At 36.4% G+C, this 27,044-nt stretch overlaps 4 protein-coding genes, 1 long non-coding RNA gene and 1 pseudogene across 6 annotated transcripts; 3 read left to right on the forward strand and 3 right to left on the reverse strand.

Moving 5' to 3' along the window:
• Positions 1-2,195: 2,195 nt before the first annotated feature.
• Positions 2,196-4,351, forward strand: LOC110766562 (uncharacterized). The gene is made up of 2 exons (XR_002528175.2): positions 2,196-2,562; positions 4,154-4,351. It is a non-coding gene; the product is annotated as an uncharacterized LOC110766562 (long non-coding RNA).
• LOC110766561 (xyloglucan endotransglucosylase protein 1-like) lies at positions 4,325-5,725 on the reverse strand. Its single transcript, XM_021969903.2, has 3 exons — positions 5,344-5,725; positions 5,021-5,214; positions 4,325-4,785 (listed from the first exon to the last, which is right to left on the reverse strand). The coding sequence occupies exons 1-3, from the start codon at positions 5,605-5,607 to the stop codon at positions 4,395-4,397; spliced, it is 849 nt and encodes a 282-aa protein (XP_021825595.2). The 5' UTR covers positions 5,608-5,725; the 3' UTR covers positions 4,325-4,394.
• A 5,943-nt stretch (positions 5,726-11,668) lies between these two features.
• Positions 11,669-13,619, forward strand: LOC110766560 (protein SRG1-like). Its single transcript, XM_021969901.2, has 4 exons — positions 11,669-11,952; positions 12,107-12,351; positions 12,550-12,874; positions 13,261-13,619. Exons 1-4 carry the CDS (start codon positions 11,680-11,682, stop codon positions 13,513-13,515), a joined length of 1,098 nt encoding a protein of 365 aa, XP_021825593.1. The 5' UTR covers positions 11,669-11,679; the 3' UTR covers positions 13,516-13,619.
• Positions 13,620-14,683: 1,064 nt separating this feature from the next.
• EIF4E (eukaryotic translation initiation factor 4E) lies at positions 14,684-17,492 on the forward strand. Its single transcript, XM_021969991.2, has 5 exons — positions 14,684-15,075; positions 16,196-16,361; positions 16,442-16,567; positions 17,081-17,146; positions 17,248-17,492. The coding sequence occupies exons 1-5, from the start codon at positions 14,783-14,785 to the stop codon at positions 17,296-17,298; spliced, it is 702 nt and encodes a 233-aa protein (XP_021825683.1). The 5' UTR covers positions 14,684-14,782; the 3' UTR covers positions 17,299-17,492.
• A 1,571-nt stretch (positions 17,493-19,063) lies between these two features.
• On the reverse strand, positions 19,064-21,374 carry LOC110766578 (uncharacterized; annotated as a pseudogene). Its single transcript, XR_015835019.1, has 4 exons — positions 20,992-21,374; positions 20,656-20,795; positions 20,226-20,355; positions 19,064-20,122 (listed from the first exon to the last, which is right to left on the reverse strand). The product of XR_015835019.1 is annotated as an uncharacterized LOC110766578 (transcript).
• Positions 21,375-21,529: 155 nt separating this feature from the next.
• Positions 21,530-25,662, reverse strand: LOC110766577 (transcription factor GTE12). The gene is made up of 10 exons (XM_021969926.2): positions 25,461-25,662; positions 23,893-24,872; positions 23,679-23,736; positions 23,430-23,599; positions 23,274-23,334; positions 23,099-23,182; positions 22,878-22,999; positions 22,706-22,772; positions 22,064-22,185; positions 21,530-21,969 (listed from the first exon to the last, which is right to left on the reverse strand). Exons 2-10 carry the CDS (start codon positions 24,730-24,732, stop codon positions 21,727-21,729), a joined length of 1,767 nt encoding a protein of 588 aa, XP_021825618.1. The 5' UTR covers positions 24,733-24,872; positions 25,461-25,662; the 3' UTR covers positions 21,530-21,726.
• Between the last annotated feature and the right edge of the window lie 1,382 nt (positions 25,663-27,044).

Consider the following 27,044-nt stretch of genomic DNA (forward strand, 5'->3'; position numbering starts at 1 on the left):
AATAAAAATATTGTATATGTCATCATTTACATAATTTACTTACAAAAGTTTAGAAGAAAGATTTTTGTTGTCGAACATTATTGACACACACTCGGCTCTCCAAAGAGTTTGTAGTTGGTCCACGAGCCCCACAAACTCTGCATGAGCCCCCCACCCCCCAAACCGAATAATAATTAGCTGCTTCTAGATCATAAAGTAGCCTTTGGTACATTTCGTTTTTCTTCGGTGTCGGCCAAACTTCGCACCAGAATTGAAAGCGAAATATTAGAAGAAAAAAAAAGTTATTAATTGCCACTTAAAAATGATATTGTAAAACTAAAAATCGATGTAGAGTTTAATTCAACTACAACTTCGTTAATAAGAGAAATAAAATAAATAAATAAATAAAGGGAATTCTAGGCCAATTCAGGTTGATTCAGTTGATAAGGTCTCTGTATTTTGTGTGAATTCGAGTTTCGTTGCTAGCAATTCCGTATTGGTGGGTAATCTGTAAATCCAAAAAAAAGTTTGGAATTTGCCCTAGTCCTAGGTGTGGGGGTAGCCTCTCTCTCCTCTAAACTTTTGCTCATAAAAAATATAAAGGGAACCCTAGAACTTTCGATTTTCTTTTTCTTTTTCTCCCCTAAATTAGTGGGGCTGCCCGCAGCCAACATTAATAGAGGAATTAATTTTTGTCAAAATTTTTGGTTTTAAACAATAATGAGTATTATGGGGTTTAAATAGAAAATAATAATAATAATAATAATTTCCCCTCCCTTTCTTTTGGTTTGGTAAGATTTGGGTTAGTTATACCAAGCCCAATATAAGTAGCGTCACAACTTTCCTATGGCCTGGCCAGGAATTGCATGAGGACTCTATGAATGCGATGGGCCCCAACAAGAGTTTTGCTTTCGGTAGATTTCCGGGCCTGTATTTATCAGCACGTGTGTTGTTACCTGAATTATGGGAAGGGAATTTACACTCATACCACATAAATTATACGCATTGTTGTAATTTTCCACTTGAAAAAAAAGGTGGAATTAATTTTCTACCTTAATTAAAATTTCTTGAGATTTTAAGGACAAATCCTTTCATGCTATTTTAATTGGGATGTTGTTTGTAATTAGCTTGGGTCTCTTGTGAAAAAAAAAACTTAAAAACTAAAAAAAATATGTCAGTATGTGACATATGGTTAGTTCTATCAATTTTACCGTCCAAAAAGTGATGTGTGCGTCACATGTGACTCTTGAAACATAGTGTGCAACGATATCTCGAACATAAAAAATACTCTTCAAGAAGGGACGTGTGGTGTGATACACACAATTTTGAAGATGAAAAAATAGATTGAGCTATGTTATGAATGACACATTGCAATAAAGTTTTTGATGAAGTGGCAAATGCACTGATGGATCTAGCCACCGAAAATTGTCTGAAAATAAAAATAAGTAGATATGAAGCAATAAGACCAAGGAAAAGAGAAAGGGAAGAAGAGAGAGAGAGAGAGAGAATCAACAAGCCAAGGAAAAAGAGAGAGAGAAAAAAAAGGGGGGGGGGGAGAGAGAGAGAGAAAGATAAGGAAGGGACAAAAGTGGCAAGGAGTCACGTGATTAGATATGGATGATATTGGACTCTATAATTATTTTTTATTGGGTAAAATTGTTTGGACACCCAACTTTTTTATACACCCTAGCCCAATTTCTTATACACTAGAGCTTATATTTTTTTTATAGCAATAGATGCTAATTGTTTTTACATGTATTAATTATTATTATATATTTTGTCCAAAAAAAAAATTATTATATATATATATATATATATTTTTATCAAAATGCATTTGGTTCATTTTTTTTTTCTTATTTGATGGATGATTATAACATGATGGATGCAATATCAATTTTGTTATTTATATTATTTTAATCATCGTATCAGTGCTATACACGTATCCTAGTTTTTGAAAATTTCTCATATCGGCGTATTCGTACCCATATCCATGCAACGTGTAAGTTCCGCTTACTTGAGTCCTCCATTGGGCAAATGAGTTCAAATTTGGTTTTTATTTTTGTTTTTCAACTGTAACAACGCCTATAATCACAGTGGTGTTAGTGTAATTTGGTTGATTATTCCCACGAAGGAAGGAAGGAAGAAACGAAGTTATCGTGAAGCATCGGTCTAAAAGCGTAAAGCGCGGGGCTGGGTTCGTTCTCTCTACTTTCATTTTCAAACCAAAACAAACTACCTCAGATTCGCGAACTAAAGAAGTACACATAAACAAAGCATTACTCGTTATCAAACCAAACCAAACCAAACCAAAGCAAATCCCCCCAAACTTCACTGTCTGCCTCTGGAATCGTGCTATGGAAGCCCATTCCTCTCTCACCCTCTCTTCTCTTAAAACCCACAAAAACGCTACCTTTTCTCCTTTTCTCTTCTTCATACAAACCACATTTCCCCTCTTTCTCTTTGTTCTACCAGAGACTAGGGTTTAAACATGTCTTCTGCTTCTCACTCCCAAACCCACCTTGGCCATGGCCTTCACCATAATTTTCTACTGCACTCGTCTGAGACTTGCCTTGTTCAAAAAAGGTACCTTCTTTAGCTTTCTCTTTTAATCTCTTTCTGTTTATTGAGCTGAATGTTTGCTATAAAAGCCCATTTCCCCTGTTTTTTTTGTGTGGTTATTTTGTTAGGCCTTCCAAGGTGATTGAGAAAATGCATGGTTTGTTGATAGTGGGCTGTTATGTTTTTGTCAATTTATAAATTTAGTGATCAGATTTCATTAGACATACATTGTAGGGTTCTTTGATACAGGCAGAAGAATAGTCTTTTAAAGTTTTTTTTTTCTTCTTATGTTCAAATTTCACTTCTCATTTTTCTAGCTTCATAAGACAATGTTGATTTTCACTTTCCCCTCTAAGCTGGTATTCAGTTTAGTTCAGCTCATTTTGTTCCCTCGAAATTGTGAGTTTTTAGGAATTTAAGAGAAAAAGATCACGTGGGATCATGTGGGCTTCTTTTAATTGCATCAACCTCCTTTAGGCTACAGCCTTTTCCCTTAAGAATTCAACACAATCCTAAAATTAGGTGAGAAACTTTGACCATTGAGGTAATTAGTTCAGAGGAAGAGAGACAAATGTGTCTCCAAAGTCATAACTCTCCCATGTGTTATAGTATTCTAGATGGGGAAGATATCACGAGGACGAGGAGAGAGAGAGGGAGAGCGAGAGGAGGGAGATTGTGAGGTGATGCACACAGGTGGGGTGTTCCTTTGTATTCTAAGAAAGAAGTAACATGAACAGTTAGCAAGAAAATTTTACAGATATTTGTTGCAACCACTTTGGTTATCTTTTGCAAATGTATGTACGACGATTATCAAATTAATCTGTGGTTTTGGTTCAGTTCTAAAAGTTTGAGGACAAGGGCTAGTAGATGTCAATGTAGTTTTTGTCTATGTTAATATTGGATTTCAAATTCTGAAAATTGTCAAGGTGAGCTTAGAGGCACATTTAGCCATCTCAATATTGAGACCTGTAGACATATATCTGTATAAAAGACTATTCATATGTACCTTGTTGATATGAAAGCCCATGCATTTGTATCTTATTGTTGGAGTGGGCTTAAGGGTACAAAGGCACATGCATCTGTACCTTATTGATGCAATATGCCATGATCAAGGGGAAAATAGTACAAGAAAGAGAGAAATGATTCGAGCCATAACATAACAGTTGGGAAACACGAGCTTAGCCAAGTTGGCTAGAGCGGATGTGCTCCCAACTCTGCACTGCACCCGAGTTCAAATCCCCCTCGGCGTAGTTTAGATTATATTAAAGTAGAATATCACTTGTATAAAATTTTCTGTCAGATTTATTGGTGCCTTCTTTCCTTGTATTTCCTAAGCGGCTGGTTATTTGGGCCTAATAGAATGGGTTCAATGTTTTGAAATAGTTTGGTTCTGTTTTTGTAGTTTGTTTTTGGTTTATTCTTGGGCCAAAGCAATAATCTCCATTGGTGTGCCATTACTTGAACTGTACTCGTGAGATACCCCAAAACCTATTGCTTGATGTGCAATGCATTCTCACTATGGTTTGCTGACAAACAAACAACAATCAAATTTTTAGGTCGTGTGTTGCTGGTTCTTTGGAGTTTTGTTTCACTTACACTTGTTGTATTTGATCAGTTGTAGGTTCAGAGACAGAGATGGTTGCTCCAATAAATGTTCTCCCTTCCAACATTGTACATGAAAGATTTTCCTTCTTTTAAGGTACTGTTGGGTTTATGTATTTGAAATACATAAAGAGAGTTTGGAAGTGAGGAATGAAGCCAGTTGGTCCGTGTAGCAATTATACTGTGCAATGGAAATACTCTGTTTTACGTACTGTGAATTATTTTACAAAAGAACCTAGAACCCTGTCTAGAACTTAGAACCTAGAACGCCTGCACTCCCTTGGACGACCCCCAGGAAATCGCTTCAGATCAGAGCAATAGTTGTAAATCATGAAGTACTTTTGAACCCACCTCAGTCTTCTACGACTATTTGCATCCAACCCTTGAGTCTGCCAAGCATTACTCTTATTATTTGCACATGAAGATGAGCCCTTTGACCAAACACAAGCATTGGCTTTGAAGTTTCTGTAGAATGCTGTGAAAGGAGCTTTGGACCAGTCTGTTTTCACTAAGCCACCTTTTGTAGCCCATTGGTCTGCGTTCCACAGGCTTGAGTATAGCTTCATGGGTTGTCTCTTGGGAAATGGAACCCCATACGATTCTCCATTGTCGAACACTCTTAAGGGGATATTGTCCACTAATAATCTGCATTGAAAATGCCAAAAAGGGTAGTAATTAACATGTCATTATAAAATCAAGAAACTGCAAGAGATGTGATGGACAATGTGATAGCATTGCCAGTACAAGAACAAGAATCTGATAGAGATGTGATCAACAAATTTGACAGTAATTAGCATGTTATTAGATAAAGGTGGAATTGACAGAGATGTGATGAACAATGTGATTCTCTATATTTAGTAATGATATGCAACTGTCTTACATTATACGCTGAGGATTCCAAAGAAAAGAGTAGGTGTGAAAATCTTTTGTTGGGTCGAACCAGAGGTAGAATTGTTGCTCTCTGTCCGCTTTCCCTTGAGTGTACACATTTGTGTGTACAATATAAGGGTCCCCACTCAAGTTCCCCAAGAACTCAAAATCAATCTCATTGTGGTTTGGCCCTTCTGAAGACAACTGCAAAGGGTCCCAAAAATGAAAACACAATCCCAAGTTCCATAATCACTCATTAATAAGTTGTTTTACTGCTTTATTAAACACTAATTGAAAAGGGTAATCTTTGTTTTGGCTAATAAACAAACTCACATAGTAAGCGGTGACGGTTCCTGCAGAGTTTCCAGCAACAAGCTTGAGCTGCATGTCGAATCTACCAAAGAGGTATTGTCTCTTGGATTGGAAGCCAGAGCCTGAGGCCTGGTCCAGTGAAAGAGTCAGAAGGCTGCCTCCACGGAGTATTTTTGCACGATGGTCACCCCATATTAGATCAAAATCTTGGTAGAAGTTGCCAGCTGAAGAAGCAGCCATAAAAGAACAGAGAAAGAGAGAGATCAAGATCCAGTTTGGCGCCATGTGTTGATAAGTTTGTGTGTTTTTTTGAGAATCTGAGTGGAGAGAGCAGCTTAGATATATAAATAGTGTGTGGATGAATGTCTTTTTCTGGCTATATATCTGGGCTAATGGGGTCCGAGGAATAATATTTGATAGATGAATTTGATGTATATATCTGTTTCTGTTTGTGTATACATTATATATATAGTATATATTAGAGAGATGTCGATTAGAGAGATTGTGTATGGGACGCGTGTGGTTTTAGAACACAAAAGAAGTCACCCAAGCAGTACAGAAGAGAATGAGCTGGCTCTAGCTAATTTAGCAATCTTCTCAAAGTTGCGACCGGCCATGTGTTGGCATTATGCAATGGTATAAAAAGGATATGGCTTTGCTTCAAATTTATGGTTGTGTAGACAAATTAATAACCTTTTTTTTCTTCCCAATTGGTACTGGGTTCGGGTGGAATTCTCATCCGTGAGAGCTGTTAAATGTCAGTTAGTCGTTGATGCAAATGAGTTTCATTGTCGCTAACACGGCTCTTAACTAAAGTATAGGTTGATGGGTCTTATTTTTCTCCACTAATTAATCCGTTATTAGAGCGATCACCTTGAAGCTTTTAAGCAAAGCATGCATTTTGGTGGCAATTTTAATTTATATAATTGCATGATTTGGCTGTGTTTTCTTAGAAAGGAAATTCCATACTCCTTCTAGAGAGCTTTTTTCATTTTGGTCAAATATTCCTTAGAGCTTCGGAAAAAGGGGAGGATAGGAGGATCACTTCAGATTTAAGCTAAGCAACCCCAAAATCGAGAATGCACGTGAGTTGCAAGATTGCTTTTTTAGGAAGTAGTTATGTTTATAAGCGCTTTTATTATAAAATTTTGAGTGCTTTTTGGAAAATCATTTGAGGGTGCTTCTTCAGAAAGCGCTTATATGATTTAAAAGTGTTTTTTGAACTTTTATGCTAAATGATGCAAGAATCGCTTTTAGTTGTCGGAAAACGCTTTTAACCATTCCAGAAACACTCCCAAATAGGCCTTAAGTCATTGGACTTGGAGTCAAAGGATAGGCTGGGCAATATAATCGCAGGGCCAAACCACATATACATGCTCGCTTATGGGCTTTTAGGGTTCTGGCTAAGCTGCTGTCTTGTGACTTATCTGTGGGGCTGCTGTCTTGTAAATTCCATGTTTCGCCTTTTCTTAATCAATGAAGTTTTGAACGCCCAAGTTATATGATCCAACCTTGTTTTCTTTTTCTTTTGAACTTTTTAAAATTAATTTTTTCGCTTATTAAGATTAGCTAGAAACCCTCACACATTCTTCATAGACAATCACACAAATTAGGAGGAGAAAGAGACATAAAGAGAGTGGTGAGAAAATTGCAGAGAGATTTTTATTTTATTTTATTAATTTAAGTTATAATTAGTGGTTAATTAATTCATGGTTTCCAATCAGGAGTCTAGATGTTCTGATAAAAATAAAGAAAGGAAATTAATAAAAAAACATGAGTCTCTCTCAACTCAACATGTGCCAAAATAACTCAGGCATATTTTAATTGGCAAATATATATATAACTTTCAGTTATCTTTTGTTTTTCTTGTGGGGTTTGAAATGGCTACAATAATACTGTAGCCTAATCCTTTCTCCGAGTGCTGCTAAGCTATTTTCTTTTCAGAAAGTGAGGTTTGACTGTTGCGCTTCAAAGTTTTGGTTACTGTAAGGACTTGACCTAAATAAATATCAAGGCCAAATAAAGTTGAGGCACGTCCACCACTTATTTCTCATCGTCTAATATGCCATTTTCATGCCTCTAAACATTGAATTGATCATATTTCTAAGGCTTGCTGCCAAGTTTTACTATTACTAAGTTGAAGGGCCTAAATCATGCCACTTGTAAACAAAGATTAATAAAATTAACTTCTTCGCCTTTTGTCAATGCGTTATTAAACTACTCTAACGTAACAGGAAGGGTATCGAATCACGTGCAAAAGACAGATACACTGTTTTCGCCAATGAGTAAAATATTACGAAAAGTGATCAATATAAAATTTAGAGATGCATTATCTCATCATGAAGCTTGTCAAGTTGGAATATAATTCTTATTCAAATGTATTATCTCATTTAATCTTCCATATTAATCCAACAATATCTTTTATTTGGTCTGAATCTGAATCTATTAACCCAACGGTTTATACTATGATCTCACACTCCCACCACCATTTGATCGTTCAAGTCCAAGATTTTCATATATATATGATCTCTGTGATCAAGATTTTTGTTTTTATTTTTGTGTTTTCTGCCAATGACATTTCAAATCCTCGACATGATTTTGACGAATTCATGTGGAGGATTTGAAACATGCGGAGGATTTGAAACATGTGCGCATATAGTAAGAATTCGTATACTAAGTCAAAAATGCTTTGAATGAGGTTAGTGTAGAATTGCATCAGCTTTACTTTAGTCAATTCAAATAATTAAACTTGATACAGTACATGCATATGCTCTTACACCTTTTAGATTTGTGCTAGCGAAAAAGGATCTTGATTTGCAGATCAGAGATTTCGGGTTCGAATTCCCACGGCATCATAGTTGTATGTGAGAGAAATCCTCATCCCTTTTAGTTTAGACTATCACTTGTACTAAAAAAAACAAAGACAAAAAGATTTGTCCGCCAGCAAATATTCTATGTACCCCTTGAGGCTATCCAAAAGGAACAGGCTTATAAAAACGGATGTCGCCCACAATATAGTAGTGCCCTGACCTTGAATTAATGTAATGAGATTAATATGAATTCAATGGGCCTCCCTAGACGGTCGCCTTGCCTGTTTATTACCTCCTCTACTCTAACCTTGTAGAAGACTTAAATCTTTTGTCGTATAATACGTCAAAACCAACAGAAATTTTTCATCATGCGTACGAATTTTGAACAAGTCCTGCCACAGTTAATCAATTAGTGGGTTATTAGTTAATTAGCTTGCCGGTGAAGATATATCAGATCATCATTACCACAATTAATATGGTTTGTGGATCGATTATAGTTGTTAACTATCATTACATTAGCTAGTTAATCAACACAAATTAGTCAAAGCACGTGTAGATTTCACCTAAAAAATAGATTCCATTACGCACCCCTTCGATCAGTTCAACTAATTAAGAGATTTACCCCACTTCTAATTGGATTTTCTTTGTTTACTTTATGTAATAACTTTGATCACGGTTCTATATCACTGTTGGTTATGACTAATGCCTTGACTAACAACCATTATAATTACTTTCCAGGAATTAATGAAACATGTATGTCACTCAACCATCATCCTTTTTAGTATCTTTGTGAATTTCGAGCAGATCATTTTGATATTCACAGATCAACCTACGTAGCCTCAAGGTTGATAAATTCAAAGATCTAACTCATTTATTTTATTGGCATAAAACACAATTACGAATATCTAATTATTAATCCTAGTCGCGATCATTAAGCGATATATATACAATCAACGACGGTAATTTAAGAACATGTTGTGTACATTTTCTTTTTCTTTTTCAAAAACCAGGATCGATATATTTAATGCTATCTCTATTTGTTCAGCGGCTAGAATTTTGATGACTAATCAATCACAATATATATTTCTTCTAGATAAATATATGGTATGTACATGTATGTATGTATGCATGCATGTGAAGATTCCATCATTGATGACGATCGTTCCCATTATTCAAGTGAATTGAATATGTCCCCCAATCAAGACATGATTAGCTTGTCTTAATCAGAAACGTGCTCTTAAAATACTAAACAATGAATTAATATTCGATTGGTACTCATAGTCAGACGACGTGTATCCAGTTTGGCGTAAACTATTACAAAGAGATCAAGAGTCAAATTACAGGTATCGACTTTTATAGGAAAAAAAAGGATATTTAAGCACGTTTTTATTATCCAGCAGCTTAAACAATTCATTTCGTGAGTTCTGATCGAAAGAAACATCCATTAGGATCCATTACGCAACCTCAAAACTTGTTTTTAAATATAGAAAATTGTGCGTATAGTTGTTATTGACAGATGATATATAGACAGTGTTGATCAGTAGAAAAACAGTCGAGTTAAAAACTGACATGTATACCTAAGAAAAATGATTCTCATTGATTTAAGATGTATGCAATCTTTTTTGAGTTGTTCTGAGTTGTAATAATAGTGTTTAAAAGATCTCGGACTCTCTACTTAATTATTGTGACTTGATTTTGAGTTGGATGCTAACATTCTAATATGATATCGAAGCTACCTCCACATGGAAGACACAACGGTCCCACCTCACCTAATAAGAGGCATACATCCCTCCCATGTACAAATTTGTTTTCCTAGATTATGTTGCAAAGAGATAAGGGAAGGCTAGCAGTCGACTGATGATAATAAAGTTTGGTTTCATGATTCATGAGTGTTGCTAGAGTAGACTAACTGATCACCTAACCATATTGATGAAACATGTATGCAAATTTGGTCAAAAGTCATCTACATAGTTTATTCAGTGTATGTTTCTACATATTTTACAAATGATATAAAGATTCATGGAAATTGTTAAGCTATTATAAAATGGTCGCAATTCTTCTGTAAAAGATTATCAATTATATATTACTGTTCATGAACACATATCAGCTGTCGCCTAAAAGGATTGTTCCCTGCAATTTTAACGCATTCATCAAATTTTTACGAAGCTCAGAAATCGATTTTGCACCCACACGAATTTTATGGGATACTGGAAATGCACTCAAAATAACCTTTCCAACCATTTCTGTACTTTTTTTGGGTCTAAATTTGACAAAAACAAAAGCGAACTCTTGTACTTTTTTTTTTTCATAACAAAATTTGACATTAATTAGATCAATCTCTTAAAATCCTTAATGGATATATTATCTCATCTGGGTGGTTGAATACTTGAGTTCATCAATGGATTCATGAACATATGCTTTTATTTTTTAGAAGAAGCAAAGTGCATTATTCCTTCCTAAAAAATTACTCATCAAATGCATATCCTCTCATTTTCAATCTTTGAAGTTTTAATATCACTACACTTTACATATCTTTCTTCTCTAGATACTTCGATTTCGACATATACATATATATCGCCCTGGTCTTGTAAAAAGAAACTTGTAAATTGAAGTTATGCCAATCAATTTTACCACCATTTCTCAAGTCTTACAGATAATAGAAGTAAGGAAGTTTGTGCGAATTCAAAATATTATTTGGGTATCATTCTTTCACCATGATATCCAAGCTTGTTGAAAGGTAATCCAACTTGACTTTTTTTATTATTATTATAAAAAAGACGGAAAACAAACTAAAAATTAGAACTTTTCACCTAATATGTAGGATTTCATTAGAACATGAAGGCACAAGGGTTTGAGCAGCTGAAGAAAAAAAATTGAAGAGATAAACGGAAAGAAAGAAACAGCGAAGCAGCAAGAAGGTTGTTTTTTTGGGTTTGATGAGAGAGAGGTAGTAGAGAACGTGTTGGAAAGAGGAAGAGGAAAGAGAGAAAAAAATGATTTATTGAGAGAAATTTATCTTTCCCAGAAAATAAGGGGAAGAGAGAGAAAATTACTTTTATTTTATTTTATGTCAAAAATTCATATTAAGTATAATCTCATTAATTGAAAGTGGAGTAATCTAATGGTCCAAAAATTGTGTCAAAGCTTGTGTAAAAATATAGTGCCACAGATCCGCCCCTATATATAGTAACTTTTCTAGGGTTTCAATATAAAAGTGTTAATTAATCATAAACTTAAGTTAAAGTATGTAGGTGAAATTGTAGAGAGAAATATTACTGTAATTTTGTATTCCAAATATTTTGTCAATTGATCTCCATATAATTAATATATTCTAGTACTGCTCTGTGTAGCAGGACAGGAGTACAACAGCAACATGCATGAAACAAGAGGAGGTGTAAATTAACATCAGTATGCCTGAAAATCTGCAGATGAGCCTAAACCTAGTATATTTACGGTTTTGCCATCCATTTTCTGCCTATATAAACGTAGTGCACAGGTAGCCATAAATATACACTTGAGCTATCACTAATCATATAAGAAATAAGAAATGGCATCAATATCGCAGCTACCAGCAGGCTTTGAGAGCTCCAATTCACTCTTGAGCGTCCTGGAAATCACCAAACAGCCCCTCACTTCAGTCCCAGAATGTTTTCGTACCGTGGAACAAGAACCAGCCTCATCTCTCTTTGATGATCATAAGGGCACCTTCCCATCCATCCCCTCCATTGACATGACCAAATTAGTTAAGGCAGAAGCCTCAGACTTTGCAGATGAACTGGAAAAACTGCACTCAACTTGCAAAGACTGGGGCTTCTTTGAGGTCTGTATTCGAAGTATCTCAAATTTCTTAGACCCTGGTATACACTTTTATTATTATATATTTGGTATATATTTATATATCTCATTAATGGCAATAGAGTTGGAGTGAAATATATATAATAATCAATCTTGCATGTTGTATTTGTTTTCTACAGTTGGTGAACCACGGAGTTAGCCCTACGCTGTTGGAGAAGCTGAAGCATGAGATTGAAGAATTCTTTAAGCTTCCCTTGGAAGAGAAAATGAAATATCAGGTCAGGCCAGGTGAAGTTGAAGGCTATGGACCCGTTGTCAATACCAAAAACCAAAAGCTTGACTGGGGTGACAGGGTCTACATGATAACCAACCCTATTCATCGCAGAAAGCCTTATCTCTTCCCAGAGCTCCCTTCATCCCTCAGGTACTCTCTCTCTCACACACTAAAAGATCGTTCTCTCAGATAACCAACCCTATATACAATCGTTCTCTCAGATATCCGAGAAAAGTTATATACAAACCGTTGTATGCAAGAATTTATATCTCCATGTGTATACATCAAGTACACATGCACTTAAACTTTTGATTTCTTTGAGTTGACTTTTTTAAGGGCATGTGCTAGGAATACCTTGGATTCATACTTGCTGGAACTGGATCAGCTGGCCATGAGACTTCTTGGGTTTATGGGGAAGGCTCTGAAGATAGAGATGAGAGAGATAGAGGAGATGTTTGGCGATGGGATGCGGTCAGTGAGGATGACATACTATCCTCCATGCCCACAACCAGAGCAGGTGATAGGACTCTCACCTCACTCAGATGCAACTGGGATCACCATCCTCAACCAGCTTAATGGAGTTGATGGTCTCCAAATCAAAAAAGATGGGGTTTGGATGCCTGTCAACTTCCAAAAGGATGCCTTTGTTGTGAATGTAGGGGACAGCTTTGAGGTTTGTCGTATTCTTATCTTCTTCATCCTTCTTTCTTCTAGCGATCGATCAACCAAAATAATTAATTAAAGAGGAAAATAACTAAAGCAAGGGTGGTATATTGAACGTCTCTATAGTCAAAGTTTGTAGAAACCCCAACTAATAGTTAAAGTGCATTTGGGCACAAGTCCTCCCTCTCCTGGAAGTGGGATTCGAACACAAGAGGGATAATTATTTTTAGTCACTCGAGTTACAAATCCCTTGCATCCTCATATTTTATAAATCATATGCATTTGATCATAAGACATAAATTACACTATAACATGAAAAATAATAATAATAAAAATTAATTTATTACTGTAATATATATATATATATATGTATTGAAGGTGTGTAACTGTTTGTAGATTCTGAGCAATGGAGTGTACCACAGCATTGAGCACAGGGCAATGGTGAATTCAGAGAAAGAAAGGTTGTCAGTTGCAATGTTCATAAACCCTAACTTTGAGGCAGAGATTGGGCCTGCGAGAAGCTTGATAACCCCACAAAACCCACCACTCTTCAAAAGGGTTGGGATGGAGAAGTACGTCAATGATTTCTTCTCCCGCTATAAGCTTGGTGGAAAGTCATACTTGGATGAAATGAAAATCCAAAACCCTTGATTAATTTATGGCCGATCGATCCATGATCAAATCATATACATAATATATATATATATTGTGTAAAGATATAGCACTGCATGGTGTGGGAATAAAGTTGTGCATATAATGCACGGCAGCATGTGCTTTTCAAGTGTGACAATGAAGCGTTCTTTTTGTATATATGACATCAACGCTATAGTTTCAATAAATAAAAACATATCAATCTATGTCACAGATGGTATGTTATGTGTGTAGTATTTGATTATTGCCAATGTTTCAAACACTGGCTACCTCCCTATTTTGTATATTGTATATAATCCTTTGTATGAAAGGAAATATGAAATGTGTGGTTGTTCTAAGTGATGAATTATCGTGTATCTTTTTATATATTAGAAACCATTCTATATCGAAAGATGAAAGCTTAGCTTAGGAGCTTAAAAGATCTTGACCATCCTCATCCATTAGCAATTTACCTTACAAGATCTTGCTCGCATTCTAATATGGTATTAAAACGGGCTATCCATGCCCCACATATTCACAATTGTTTGACACATACTGTCGAGTTGAAATAAAACATAACCAAACTCAAGAATAGTGAATGTGTATGAGAAATTCTCATGGCACTTTGGTAATGTGTGTGTGAGAAATCCCCCTCCCCTTGTAATAATATAGAACCAATTAGCTTCACTAAAAAGAATAACAAATTATTCCTTAAGAGAGGTCAGGGGTTCGATCCCTGCTCTCGTACGGAGTCACCACTTTGGCCAACACTTTACCCCTTACGGGCCGACCCGGTGTGAGTGGGGATTAGTCTGGGTTGTGGTTAAGGCTTAAAGGTGCCACCCATAGTTGGGGCCCATCCAGGACCACCTCATAGTTCAGACCAAAAAAAAAAAAGAATAACAAATTTCCTATAAAAAATTTACAAATTTATAAAAATATAAATAGATATAAAATATGAATAAATAAAAAATTGTTAACATGAATACATTTATGTAGCCCATTCTCCTGAGAAGTTTGGGCGTTTTTGGACTTGACTTAATTTTGGATTTGAGCTGTGGGCCCAAAGCCCACAACCTGAGCTACTGATCACGTGATGGTTTAACACGTGGCATCCGTTAGAACTTAAAGCACGTGAAGAAACACGACGCCTGAACGCTGCTGTGTAAATAAGATAAGAGAGTTACCGAGCCATCGAAACGCAATTGTTTTACTAAGAAAACACAAAACCAAACGCCAAGAAAGAAAAGCGAGCAAGAAACTGAGCCAATCCAAGCGAGCCCTAAAAATGGTGGTCGAAGATGCACTCAAGACTTCAGCTTCAGAAGATCAGGCCAAGACCGAGACGAACCCTAAACCAAGGGAAGAGGACGATGAGCCCGAAGAAGGAGAGATCGTGGGCGACGAAGAATCGGCGTCGAAGCCATCGAAAGGAATAGCGCCACAGTCTCATGCTCTGGAGCACTCATGGACCTTCTGGTTCGATAGCCCCGCCGCAAAGTCCGCAAAGTCTAAGCAAGAGGATTGGGGGAGTTCCATTCGCCCGATCTATACCTTCAGTACCGTCGAGGAGTTCTGGAGGTCTCATTTCTTTTTAATTTTAGCTTCATTATGTTTATTTTTGTAATCTTCCTTAATTTCTTGTTTTCTTTATTTAAGTTTGTTTGGTTGGCGAGATTTAATATTTTCCGTTTTGTGTGTGTTGGTTGTAGTTTGTGACTTGGGGTGTCTTGTGATTATCTTTTTGTTGGATTTGGTTTTTTTAAGGGAAATGGGGATTTCTGGAAAAGGAAAGGACTTGACACGTTTCGTGGTTCATGTTGATTGGTGACTAAGAAATGGGAAACTATTGAATTGACGAGAGTAGAAAACAATTATGGAAAAGGCAATGTTAAAACATTTAAGTTTAAGGTGACGCAGCTTTGCGGTTTATAGTGGTTTGCTTTCTCTACTGTGAAAGTCCAAATTTTTCGTTCCTACAGTTTCTCAGTAACTGCAACCTTTTCTCTTCTTTTATTATCCTTTTTGTGAACTTGTAACTTGGTTCTGTTTGAGATAAATATTTTGTTGGTGTTTGTTTGGATTTGGGTTGTTTGTCTCTCTAGCTCTTTGATTGATTTAGAATAAGATTTGCTGATCTTTCATTTCAAGCATATGTCCGTCTTACATCAACGCATGCTGACAGGATTAGCTATTCATAGTTTTAGCCCTGAAAGTCTTGTATTCAACCTGGTGTTGTACCTATTTCCTTGGTTTCCAATCTTGCTAGTCTTTTAGTTTTAAATGGGATTTTAGAGGGTTCCTGTTTATTCATGATTTGGATTTATCATAATTCATAATAATGAGATCATCTTTCATTGAATTTGCTTCCTAGAAGGAGCTTCCCTGGGTCTTTTGGATGCTTTGATTTGTATCAGTATGGATGCATTCAGTCCATGCATTGTTAATTATGCAATCATGGTTATATTACTGTGTGACAAAAATACTTGGTCATCATTAGACGTGTGCCCCTGTTGAGGGATTTGAGCTGCTGAGCTGAACTTGTAAACACTTTCTTTGGGCCTTTCTCTAAGGACAAAACTTATTCCAAAGTTGTTATTTGAATAAACTGTATCCAGTGCTTGTGCTTGTTGTCTGCCTCCGTTTATTTTTTCCTGGTAATGATTCTCACATGTGCTCATAAAATCTGTTTTGCATTCAGCATTTACAATAATGTACGTCATCCAAGCAAGTTGGCTATTGGCACGGACTTCCATTGTTTCAAATATAAAATTGAGCCAAAGTGGGAGGATCCTGTGTGTGCTAATGGAGGGAAGTGGACTGTAACTTTTCCTAAAGGGAAATCTGATACTTCTTGGCTGTATACGGTATGGTCTAAACTGCAATTGTTATTCGAGGTTGATTGATATTTTTGTGTGGCCTAATTGTCTGTATCTGCTGGTACTAGTTGCTAGGAATGATAGGAGAACAGTTTGATCATGGAGATGAAATTTGTGGAGCAGTTGTCAACGTCAGAAATAGGCAAGAAAAGATATCTATTTGGACGAAGAATGCCATAAATGAACCTGCTCAGGTAATTGCTGCTAGACTCCCTGTATATCGTTTATTGTATGAAGACATAGCACATGCTTGAAACCTTCAAAAGGTTTTGTATTCCTTAGATAGTACTTTACAGCATCACAGTTTTTATCTATGTTGCTTTAGCGTGAGGACAGACTTGCTATTTATTTCTAGCTGTGCATTTTGTTTATGTTGCTTTAGTGATCCTGGTTGCAAGGAAAAAAGAAGAAGAAGAATTGATTAAGTTGATGAATTTGTGTTTCTCCCTTTCCCCAAATCTGTGGCCACCCATAGTGGTTCAGCGGACACTTGGCTGCTAAGACCAGTGGTTTTGTAATCTTTTATGTACATTACTTAATCGTTGAGGCGAACTTATTACCTACTCCAAAAACCAAAGAGTGGGGACAAGGCACTTGCTTTGAAAACATGGCACAGTGACATTTCATCAACATTTTTGTTAATAGTAATGAGTTTCATTATGATAACAAAATTTCAAAGATGTCTCATATCCACTTTCTTGCTGCAGCTGAGCATTGGGAAACAGTGGAAGGTGTTTCTGGATTACAATGAAACTATAGGGTTCATATTTCATGTAAGGATTTTGTTTCTTATGTACATTATTTGTTGTTTTACTCAATTCTTGTTAAGTTTGGTGCCTCATTAATAATGCCCTGCTCTGGTTTGTTTTGGCAGGAGGATGCAATGAGACAGGAGAGAAGTGCCAAAAATAAATACGTAGTCTGATGTGTATATTGTTCATTGCTAGTGCTTAATGCTTTCTAACTGCAACAGCATTCTATGCTGAGATGCAGAGTAACTTCTGGTTAACTTCTGGTTCACATTTACAGATTTTAGACTTTTTGTCAAATTTACCTTTTAAGATGTACAATGGATATGAGCTGTTTACCTTCAACAAAATGTTTTGCTTGCATCTTGAAGTAGTCTGCTTAAGTTATTGCTCCTACTCATCTGAGTAAATTATTTTCTTTTGACAAATGTATGTGGTATTATTAAATCCAGTTCGCATTGGATTCTACCACTGTGGTCTTTGCCACTTCAAACCCTTTTTTTCGGGGTGACAAACGTATATATCGATCTACTGAAACCTAGTATGTGCTCTGAATTTTCTATAAACGGGAAAATGCATCTCAGGTTGTTTTAATATGAAGTGCGAAATCAAATTGTTATTTTTATACGAATAGGCTAGAAGATTGGCTTGAAAAGTTATGAATCCCATCAAGTTTTAATCTTTATAATCCACCAATTAAATTGCGATTCATCTTACCAAAGCCTTCAAAAAACTAATTACGTTTCATAATATACACCTTTGTTTGCTAACAAGTAATTACATCTACAGCACCATTTTCAGAGAGCATACAACATTGGGATTTCAGTTGGGTCTAAAATTACATTTTAGATTCTTACCAAAATGAACCTTCGTTACTGCCAAGTAACAATCTCAAACATGGACATGTGTGTGTTATATGCGACAGCAAGTGGCCCAGAGAAGAAGATATGCGACAGCAAGTGGCCGATAGAAGAAGATCATAATATACCTTCAGAGATAAAATGTCCACAATGGTCCAGAATATTGATACCGTGGCAGACCTATAAAACACCTGCAAGCTCATAAAATAGCCAAATTGTTCAAACAGAGAAAAACCCACAAGACAAAAACCAAACTTGAATGAGAACTAAAAGTGAAAATTGATTCACTCTCTCTCTCTCTCTCTCTCTCTCTCTCTCACAGCATAAGTGTGGCCGTTGCTTTTAAAGTTAAAAAAGTTCACAAAAATTACTTACCAAAACCGACTCTCCAAACAGTCCTTAATTTCAATATTTCTTTCAAAAAACAAGCTTTCCAAATTTCTTTCAAATATTTTTTTTTTTCTATTTCCTGCTCACCAAAGGAAACTTTCCTATACTCACTGCTTATACCAGTGAGATGTGGCTCTTTGTCCGCACCAAAACGTGAGCAACACAGTTACAGGGAGAAACAAACAAACAACTTCGCTTGAATTCTCTTCTCTTCTCTTGTGTTAATTAGCAGCAAGCAATGGCATATTCTCTTGTGACGTTTTGGTTTCCACCCCACTGATCAAGAGCTTGTGGGTTTCTTTTTCTACAAGTTGTTGATAGACTGTATAGAGAGAGAGCCGTTGATGCCGCAATACCACAACGTCATCCATGCGTGCAGTCTCTTCGGCAACAAGTTAGAGCCGTCTAATTTTCACTGTGCGCAGAGAACTGAGTATTGAATATATTTGTACAATTGGCTTTAGTTTCTTTGCTTAGTAGATATGAAGTTTCTGTAATTGTCTATTTTTTTAAGATACAAATTTACTCCAAATTTGTTCATTTGACCAAATATTGGAGCTGCTCTCTTGAATTCTCCTTGATAACTTTTTACATGTTTAGATTTTCCTTTTAGTTTGCACAGAAGAAAAAAGTATGCCAACCAAGAATTAGCAACACAGCACCATCTTCCATTCTCATAAATTAATTCCTCTGCATAAATACACCAGAGGAAATGCGATATACAATAACAGGATGGAATGTAGCAAGTGGGTAAAAAAAAATCTTTATTTCATCAAACTGTAAGACTTGAACCAAAATGCTCTTAATATTGTGATTACAATATGCCATCAGGCAAAGATGACAATAAATTCCTCTATAGATTACATAATTTGTTTGATTGTTTGTAGTATACATGTCCAACATTCTATAGTTGGATGAAATTGGTTGACTCAGTCAAGTCAATTATCTGAGGATAAACAGTAGCAACTCTACTCTTCTTGCCACATAAATCCCTTCTGCATAGGGGGGGGGGGGGGGAGGGGGGGAGGGCAAGAGTTGTCAAATCTATTACCTCAGCTCCACAAGGCCGGAGATAGCTTCTGCTGGGGGACTGATCATTGTCTGCAACTACAGCCGCCGATTGTTCCCTTGTAGGTCAGCCCAATTTAACACTCATGTCATCGGAAGATACAAACAAACCTATATCTTTAGTTACTTCTGTGTCAAATGAGGTAGTGACATTTGAAGATGGTGTTCTCACTGGCGATTCCATAAAACCAAATTTCTCTGTACAATCCTCTCCTACTACTTTGACTGCATCCATATGCTTCGTTACTTATATTGCCAGTATAATCCTGCTGATCATCTGCTGAACTTTGAACAATAAGATCTGATAATGTTTCTTCCTGTATAATTCATAGCTTCATCACATTCTTTTCCATCATACCACTCATCTTCTCCTACTTCTTTACTGCATCCATATACTTCATTCATTCTATTGCCACTATTACTCTGCTGATAATCTGCTTGATTATGAGCCATGAAGTCTGATATTGTTTCTTCGTGTAGTGTACTGGTATGCATATCTTCATCAATTTCCCTCTCATTACACCACTCAGCTTCATTTTCAAAAAGGTCATCAGATAGTTTGGTACAGGAAGAAAGCTCATCCATGGAGCAGACTTTGACCTTCATCTGTTCCGGCAGGCATGGACAATCAGCAGAGTGTTTGGTGTACTGGGTTGAAAAGAAGTTTACAGTGATGTTCAAGCTGATGATACATAGAAACACTATCACTTACCATCAATAACAGCAAAAGCATATGTATTATATTCATCCATTCACAACTCACAAGGAAGAAAATAAAATGATACCTCTGCCAGGGAGGGAGAGTGAGCATGGTGCATGCAAGTTTGATCTTACTGACAAGCCCTCGCAGGGATTTAAAGGTTGCAGCAGCCAGCCTGCCTTTGATACAGTCGGGTTCTGCCAGGACAATTCAAACTGCAAAGTTCCAAAGGGAATATTAGAAAGTAGGTCCCAAATTTCCAATTAATATCAATCCTAAAATAATAATACAATTAATCAAATTTTAACCAGGTCCAAATTGATCCTAGAATTGGTGCCAACTCAATCAAGCTGGAAATATCCTCAAATGACACATAATTATCAGAATATAATTCTCAACAAAATTGTATCTAATTTGGTCCCAATCAATCAAATTAAAAACACAAACAGATCATACAGAGCAATGCACTAAGACAAGTAATTGTAAAGCGAAAAAAAAGAAAGAAATGAAGAGACCGGGAGAGCAGAAACGTTAGTTGGGAAACCATAGATGCACAAGACCATCTCCCATGGACGCTTCCGCTTCGTTCTCCAAGCACCTTGAGCTATTTCCACCATTATGCTGTCTTATACGACGCCGTGGGTTCACTGTGAATCTGGATCAGCACCGCCCAAATAAAACATAAACCAAGACACAGTCAAAGTGGGCTCTCTTCTTAATCCAAGCTCTAAAAGAAAACCTCAAAATTTAAAGAATTTCAGATGGATCAAGATTGACCTGATTATTCTGAACAGATTGAGAATTTGAAAAAATAAAAAAAATAAAAAAAAATTGGGGAAGATGGAAGGTACCTAATATAGGTGTGGCCTTCATAGCGGGGGCTGCGAGAGGTCAACAGATAGCATCCGAAGAATCGTCCTTCTTCTGCTTCTTCCTCCTCCGCGATTAGGGCTTCTGGGATTTATGATCCAATCTTTCTTCTCTGCCTCATCTCTCTTTTTCTCTCTCGCACACAAATCGACAGGCGTATCCTATCAAAAAGGAGTGAATCCAATTCGACCGTTGGAATGTATTACCCTTATTTCACTGTTTGAACCCTAAACCCTTCTTCAAGAAAGGTGTATACTTCACTTTATGTTTATGATGTTAATCAAGTTTGAATCACTTTAGTCTTATCTGGGAAGTTAATTATTTGTTGAAAGGACTATTTTACAGATTTTGTGTGTAATCGGAATTCAAAATATGGACCGGAAGCTGAATCCAAATTATTCCATGAGGCTAATTATGGGACTTGAACTCATTAACAGGTAAAAAAGTAGACACATTTGATTAGAGCAGAGCAGAGACGGAGGAAAGAGTAAGTAGAGTAAGAGAAAAGGGATCAGACACTTTCTTCTTCGTTCTTTAAGAGAGAGAACTATAATATTGTCTATTATGTATACTCGTATATCCCCACTACCAGAAAATTTTAAAAAGTAAAAGATTATTTACAATGGTCTCTTTTCCCTCTCGATTGACTGATACAAAACATCTTGAGCTGGAAAAACAGAACACATACAATTAGTAAGGGACCAACACGCAGTGTATCAAACAATCTCCCCTTCCTCCCCATCCTCGTTCAGAATTGACTCATCATCATCCTCATCTCCTGAATATTCAGCCTTTATAAACAATCCTAACTGTTCCAAAGGTGATCGGAGGTGCGCTCCCCCAAACGCCCCAAACCGACCCTTATAGTTGAGAAGAGGAGTGGATGGAGAGAATCCAGTTAATCTTTCAAGTTCCTCTAGGATCTTCAAGTTTGGATCAATCTCAACCGTTCTTTGCATCTGGATAAGGACACTCAACAAATTAAGACCACAAAGGCACCAAAAGAGATAACATCCACGCAAGAAGTTGTAAATATGAAAAACAAAGGTAAACCTTCTCAAGTGCAATTCGAGCTTCTTCTCTTTTTCTCTTCCGTTGCTGCTTCAACTCAATCTCAGCCCTCATTCGTGTGGCGGCTTCAGCAGCTCTTATTTCAGCTTCAATCCTTGCCTTCTCTGTAGTATGGTAAAGTTTAAGATCATCAATTAATATAAGGTAGGTGCAGCAGGAGATTTTATTGATGAGTCATGCAGTATAATGCTTTAACAATATAATCATGATAATCATGATATTGCAACAAACTTCAACATCAAGATCCATGAATTTTGTTATCAAACACTAGGACTGGAGAGCAAGATTCAACATGGCCAAAACACTAGGACTGGGAGACCAAGAGTCAATATGGCCAAAACAAAAAAGAAAGAAAAGAGATAAAAGATTCAATTTGGCCTTAAAAAAAGCAGTTAGAATTGTTATCCACCTAAATGACCAAAAAACGTTTTAGTACAAATCAAGAACACCAAGCAAGTGTTTGCCACGCAGACAAGCCCTTAACTTAAAAATCGTGCACTTTCACATTGCACACATGAGGCTAACCTGACATAGTATAACTATTGGTTGCATTCTTATAAAATTAAGAATCTTCAAACCCAAAATGATGGCAAAGAATAAAGGAAGAAACAAAGCCAGCTTTACCTTCATGCTGCCTCCTCTCCAATCTTGCTTTTTCCTGTCGCATCTTCATTGGATCACATCTACCACCCTGGATGTAAGAACGAAAAACAAGTAAATTACTAAAATTGCATGGAAACCTTCTCACTCAGTATCCAACCAGCCTTGCATGATCTTGTCAAAAAATGAAGCTTACTTGATCCAGGAGTTTTTCTTGTTGAGCTTTCCAAATAGTGTCTGCAAAGCGGCTCTTTAGCATTGCAGCACGGAGAGCTCTTTTTGGTGATAGTTGAACATCAAAAAGAGAAGTTTTCCATTCTGAAACAATTCAGTAAGAACACCAATTTAATAAGTCCAAATATGCCAAAATGGACAATGCTACAACTTAATTTTGGCATTGCTGGTGAATAAACTGACCTTCTCCAGATGCAGCATCCGTTACTGGAGTTGTAAGCTGAGGGCTGGGACAAATGTTTTCGTCATCCAAAGCACTTACAGCCCCTTCATATTTTTTCCAACACCAATCCAGTACTCAGATCACTAAAATAACTGGTTAAATATCATAATATAACAAATTGTTGCGTCATCTCACCATCAGATTCTGGATCTGACTTGCTCATCTGGGATGTTGACAAGCTTTTTGCTTGACAATCCTAGAATTGAATAAGAAGTTCCAATTACTGCTAAAAGAACATAAAACTCTAACTTATACTCGCAAGGACATTAAAAGAAATATTGTCATGCATACCAGTCTGGATGCATTGGGATTAGACAAACGATGATCTCTGCCCATTGAGTCACAAGGAAGCCCGCATCGACATGCAAGGTTGCCACATGAACCACATTTTCTGCCAACCGGGCTTGATGGCTGCTTTGCATTCACAGAGCCTGAAGCTTGTCTACTGCCACTATCAGTGCCTGTACGACACACTGAATTAGCACGCATAGATATCCATAAAGCAGAAACTTAAGCCTGAAGCTTGTTTTTCCTTCATACCTGAATTCTTTGCTAATAATTTGGGAGTGCAATGCTGCACGGTTTTGGAAAGCTCTGCCTGTAAACAAAACATATATTACTCTGACAGAAAAGGAAATGCAAACTACTTCAACGGCATAATTACTAATCTAGAATAGGAAATGCAATTTTAAGTTTTTACACCAATCCAGTAAACATCTTTGTAAGCAAAAGAAAATCACAATTTCTTACTTACCTCACCATCACTCGCACCAACATGAACTCTGACCTTCTCTTCGGAAGGCACGGACCTCTTGGTCACCGACATATTATGAAAGGGAGGAGTTCTACTGGGATTCTGCCTTGTATCAACATGAACTCTGACCTTCTCTTCGGAAGGCATGGACCTCTTGGTCACCGACATATTATGAAAGGGAGGAGTTCTATCGGGATTCTGCCTTGTATAAGTTACTTTCTTAATTTGACCACTCGATGATTTCCCTGGTTCAGCCTTTGAGCTTCCATGATTCAACTTCCCACCTAAAAGACCCCATCTCATCTCAAAAATCTTATTCAGGTTTTTTGCCATCTGATGAAAAATATTGGCAGGAGGATTGTAGACCATGGCATTAGAAAAAGTCAGTCTGACATCAGCTGCAAACTCTTCAGTGTTGCGGTACATATTTTTCTCCAGCTTTGATTTTATTGTGCCCAAATCCATGGGATGAGAGATAATATGAAAGTAATCAGGAATGTTTAGAGACAAGGGATCAACAGGTTTACTGAAAGCCCAACCATCCTTATGAGTTATCAGTGTTTTCAGAATCGTTGAACACTGCAACGTCACACTACGATCCATCTTCAGCTTCTTCTCTTTCTGAGATTCGAGAATTTCTGGGGCTGCACGCTTCTTAGAACCTGGGAACGAAGGTTTTGCCATTGAGCTGACCTCATTAAGTGACACTTGATGCCCAAAGTCACACGAGCGTTTCTGAGGATCAGCTTCTATTTTTTTGCCAAGATCAGCTTCAATTCTTTTGCAGGCAAATTTAATCTTCAGCTTGTTGCTTGATAGCATGGTTTTAGTGGCAATCATACTAACAAACTGTGTCGATTCAAGATGGACAAAGCCCGAATTTCAAGTTCTTAGGAAAAATTGTATGGCTTCCCTAATACCCAATAACTCTGAGAAAACCAGTGTCCTCTCACAACACGGGTATTAAAACACACCACCCTCTGCAGAAAAAGTTTGCAAAAATTAAGCAACAAATAGTGCTATCAATGCACAAGAAGTGTACTGCGTAATACTTCTACAGTAAAAAATAAAAATAAATTTAACAAAACACCTAGTATGTAGATAGCCCACTCTCCAGTTTTTTTTTCCCAATAACATACTAAATAAATTGAGGGGCCTGTGGTGATTCTGACTGGGTGACATCATAAAAATTCAATTCAACTACTCCGCCTATAATAATTACCATAAAGGATTGTATCTGCATACGTACATAAAAAGGACTTCCAGAAGTTAAATAACAAATTAACCAAGCAACATATCGGCATAACAATGGCTGATTTTTAAACTAACCCCAAGTACCAAAAATCATGCTTTTGACACACTTTAATTAGGTCCCAAACACAACGATATTAGGAAAAACCCAGAAACATAAAATCCCGAGATCCACACACAGATTCATGAAAACGCCAGAAAAAGAGAAACCCAAGACTACAAAGTAACAAGGCAGGAAACCCGGATGAAGACAACGACTAAAAACATGAAAAAACAAAGTGAGAAAATCGTGAGATAAGAGTAGAAGACGAACTCACCGAAATTGATCGAAGGGAGAGAGCTAGCTGACCACCGAGTGATTGTGCGTAGAGTGCGACGCAGCGAGAGCGAGAGGGCTTAAAAGCCCCCTCGTGGTCGTGGGTATGCGATATGAGGAAGAGACTAGGGTTTAGAATTAAGAGAGAGAGGGAGAGTGGAAGTGAGAAAAAAGGAAGAGAGCACAGTGAAAGTGGTAGGGGCTTAGGGTTTTTCTCGTTTTACTCGACCCCAAAACAGCTAAGCATAAAAAAAATAATAAAAAATAAAAAAATTATTTTACTCGTAGATTTGGATTGGATGGGAAATGGATCTTCTAAGAGATATTTATAAGATTCTTTCTTTCCCTTTTCATGCATTGTATAAAATTACATTTTTACCCTTTCTCCCCTTTTTTGTCATAGTTTCCTTTCGTCTCTGGGATTTGGTTTTGGGAAATTCCAAGAGTGCCCAATTTATCATATTTTATTTCCATGTGTTATATATATATATATATAAAGCAAAAAGCAGAGAATGGTGAAACATTCAAAATACCAGAAAATGCTATTTGTTAATGCAAACATTAAAAATTGAAATTATTAATTAAATTAGGATAATATGGTAAATTCACACTTTTTCATATTTAAAAAAATTAACATTAAAAGAAAAATAAGATAATGGCCTATTTTTAAGGAACACAACTACCCATTATCTTTTTTATTTCTAAAATAAATTTTAATTAAAAAAAAAAGCCTCTCGCAAGAGCGGAAGCGCGTGCGGAGAGACTAATGTACATGTACATAAATTTATAAACAATCAGTGCTAAAGTGAAATGGTGGATTTTTAAACCGCAATAATGAGAGATAAACTCAAAAATTGCATATTGGGAGAAAGAGATATTAATTAAGTTTCTATTAAAATAAATAATAATAATAATAATAAATTTGTAGAATCTATTTAAATAGTCTCTTGGATATACGCTCTAAAATACATAAACAAAATTCCAGTGGTTTGAGAGAGATTATCGGTTCGTAAAAAAAATAAAAATACTAAACATAGATACGTAGAGGGTAGGTGAATAAACAGTGAATTAGTGTCCATTTAATTTGTTAGATGAATCTATATATATAAAGCAAAAGGAAGAAAATGGTGAAACATTCAAAATACCAGAAAATGCCTTTGGTTAATTCAAATATTAAGAATTAAAATGATTAATTAAATGAGGATAATATGGTAAATTCACACATTTTCATATTTTAAAAAATTAAAATTAAAAGAAAAATCAAATAATGAATCCTATTTTTATGGAACACAACTACCCATTATCTTTTTTAATTCTAAAATAAATTTTATTTAAAAAAAAAAAAAAAAACCTCTCGGAGGCGCAGAAGCGCGTGCGGAGAGACTAGTAATTATTTAAAGGCTAAAGATTATACCCTTTAATCCTATGATCAGCCAAAATTTGTAAAATAAAATAATTAAAAAAAGCATCACAGAAGGTCGATCAGGTAAATGAGCACTCTCATTTAATTCATGAACAAGGCTTAGTGCTAGTGATGGAATTAGATGTATACTTTAAATATTCTAATTGCCTTTAAGCAGACATA

This window comes from Prunus avium, chromosome 4 (assembly GCF_965620075.1).
Source record: "Prunus avium chromosome 4, drPruAviu1.hap1.1, whole genome shotgun sequence".
In the NCBI taxonomy this organism is placed as follows: domain Eukaryota; kingdom Viridiplantae; phylum Streptophyta; class Magnoliopsida; order Rosales; family Rosaceae; genus Prunus; species Prunus avium.

Coding starts and splice junctions, on each gene's coding strand:
- LOC110766577 (XM_021969926.2), bottom strand. CDS start 24,732: ATGATTGCCACTAAAACCATGCTATCAAGCAACAAGCTGAAGATTAAA. Junction 23,737..23,892: donor TTGGTGCGAGTGATGGTGAG/GTAAGTAAGAAA, acceptor TTTTGTTTACAG/GCAGAGCTTTCCAAAACCGT. Junction 22,186..22,705: donor GGAGAGGAGGCAGCATGAAG/GTAAAGCTGGCT, acceptor ACCATACTACAG/AGAAGGCAAGGATTGAAGCT.
- LOC110766561 (XM_021969903.2), bottom strand. CDS start 5,607: ATGGCGCCAAACTGGATCTTGATCTCTCTCTTTCTCTGTTCTTTTATG. Junction 5,215..5,343: donor GAACCGTCACCGCTTACTAT/GTGAGTTTGTTT, acceptor GACCCTTTGCAG/TTGTCTTCAGAAGGGCCAAA. Junction 4,786..5,020: donor TGGAATCCTCAGCGTATAAT/GTAAGACAGTTG, acceptor TTTTCAATGCAG/ATTATTAGTGGACAATATCC.
- LOC110766560 (XM_021969901.2), top strand. CDS start 11,680: ATGGCATCAATATCGCAGCTACCAGCAGGCTTTGAGAGCTCCAATTCA. Junction 11,953..12,106: donor AAGACTGGGGCTTCTTTGAG/GTCTGTATTCGA, acceptor TGTTTTCTACAG/TTGGTGAACCACGGAGTTAG. Junction 12,352..12,549: donor GAGCTCCCTTCATCCCTCAG/GTACTCTCTCTC, acceptor GGCATGTGCTAG/GAATACCTTGGATTCATACT.
- EIF4E (XM_021969991.2), top strand. CDS start 14,783: ATGGTGGTCGAAGATGCACTCAAGACTTCAGCTTCAGAAGATCAGGCC. Junction 15,076..16,195: donor ACCGTCGAGGAGTTCTGGAG/GTCTCATTTCTT, acceptor TTTTGCATTCAG/CATTTACAATAATGTACGTC. Junction 16,362..16,441: donor ATACTTCTTGGCTGTATACG/GTATGGTCTAAA, acceptor TGCTGGTACTAG/TTGCTAGGAATGATAGGAGA.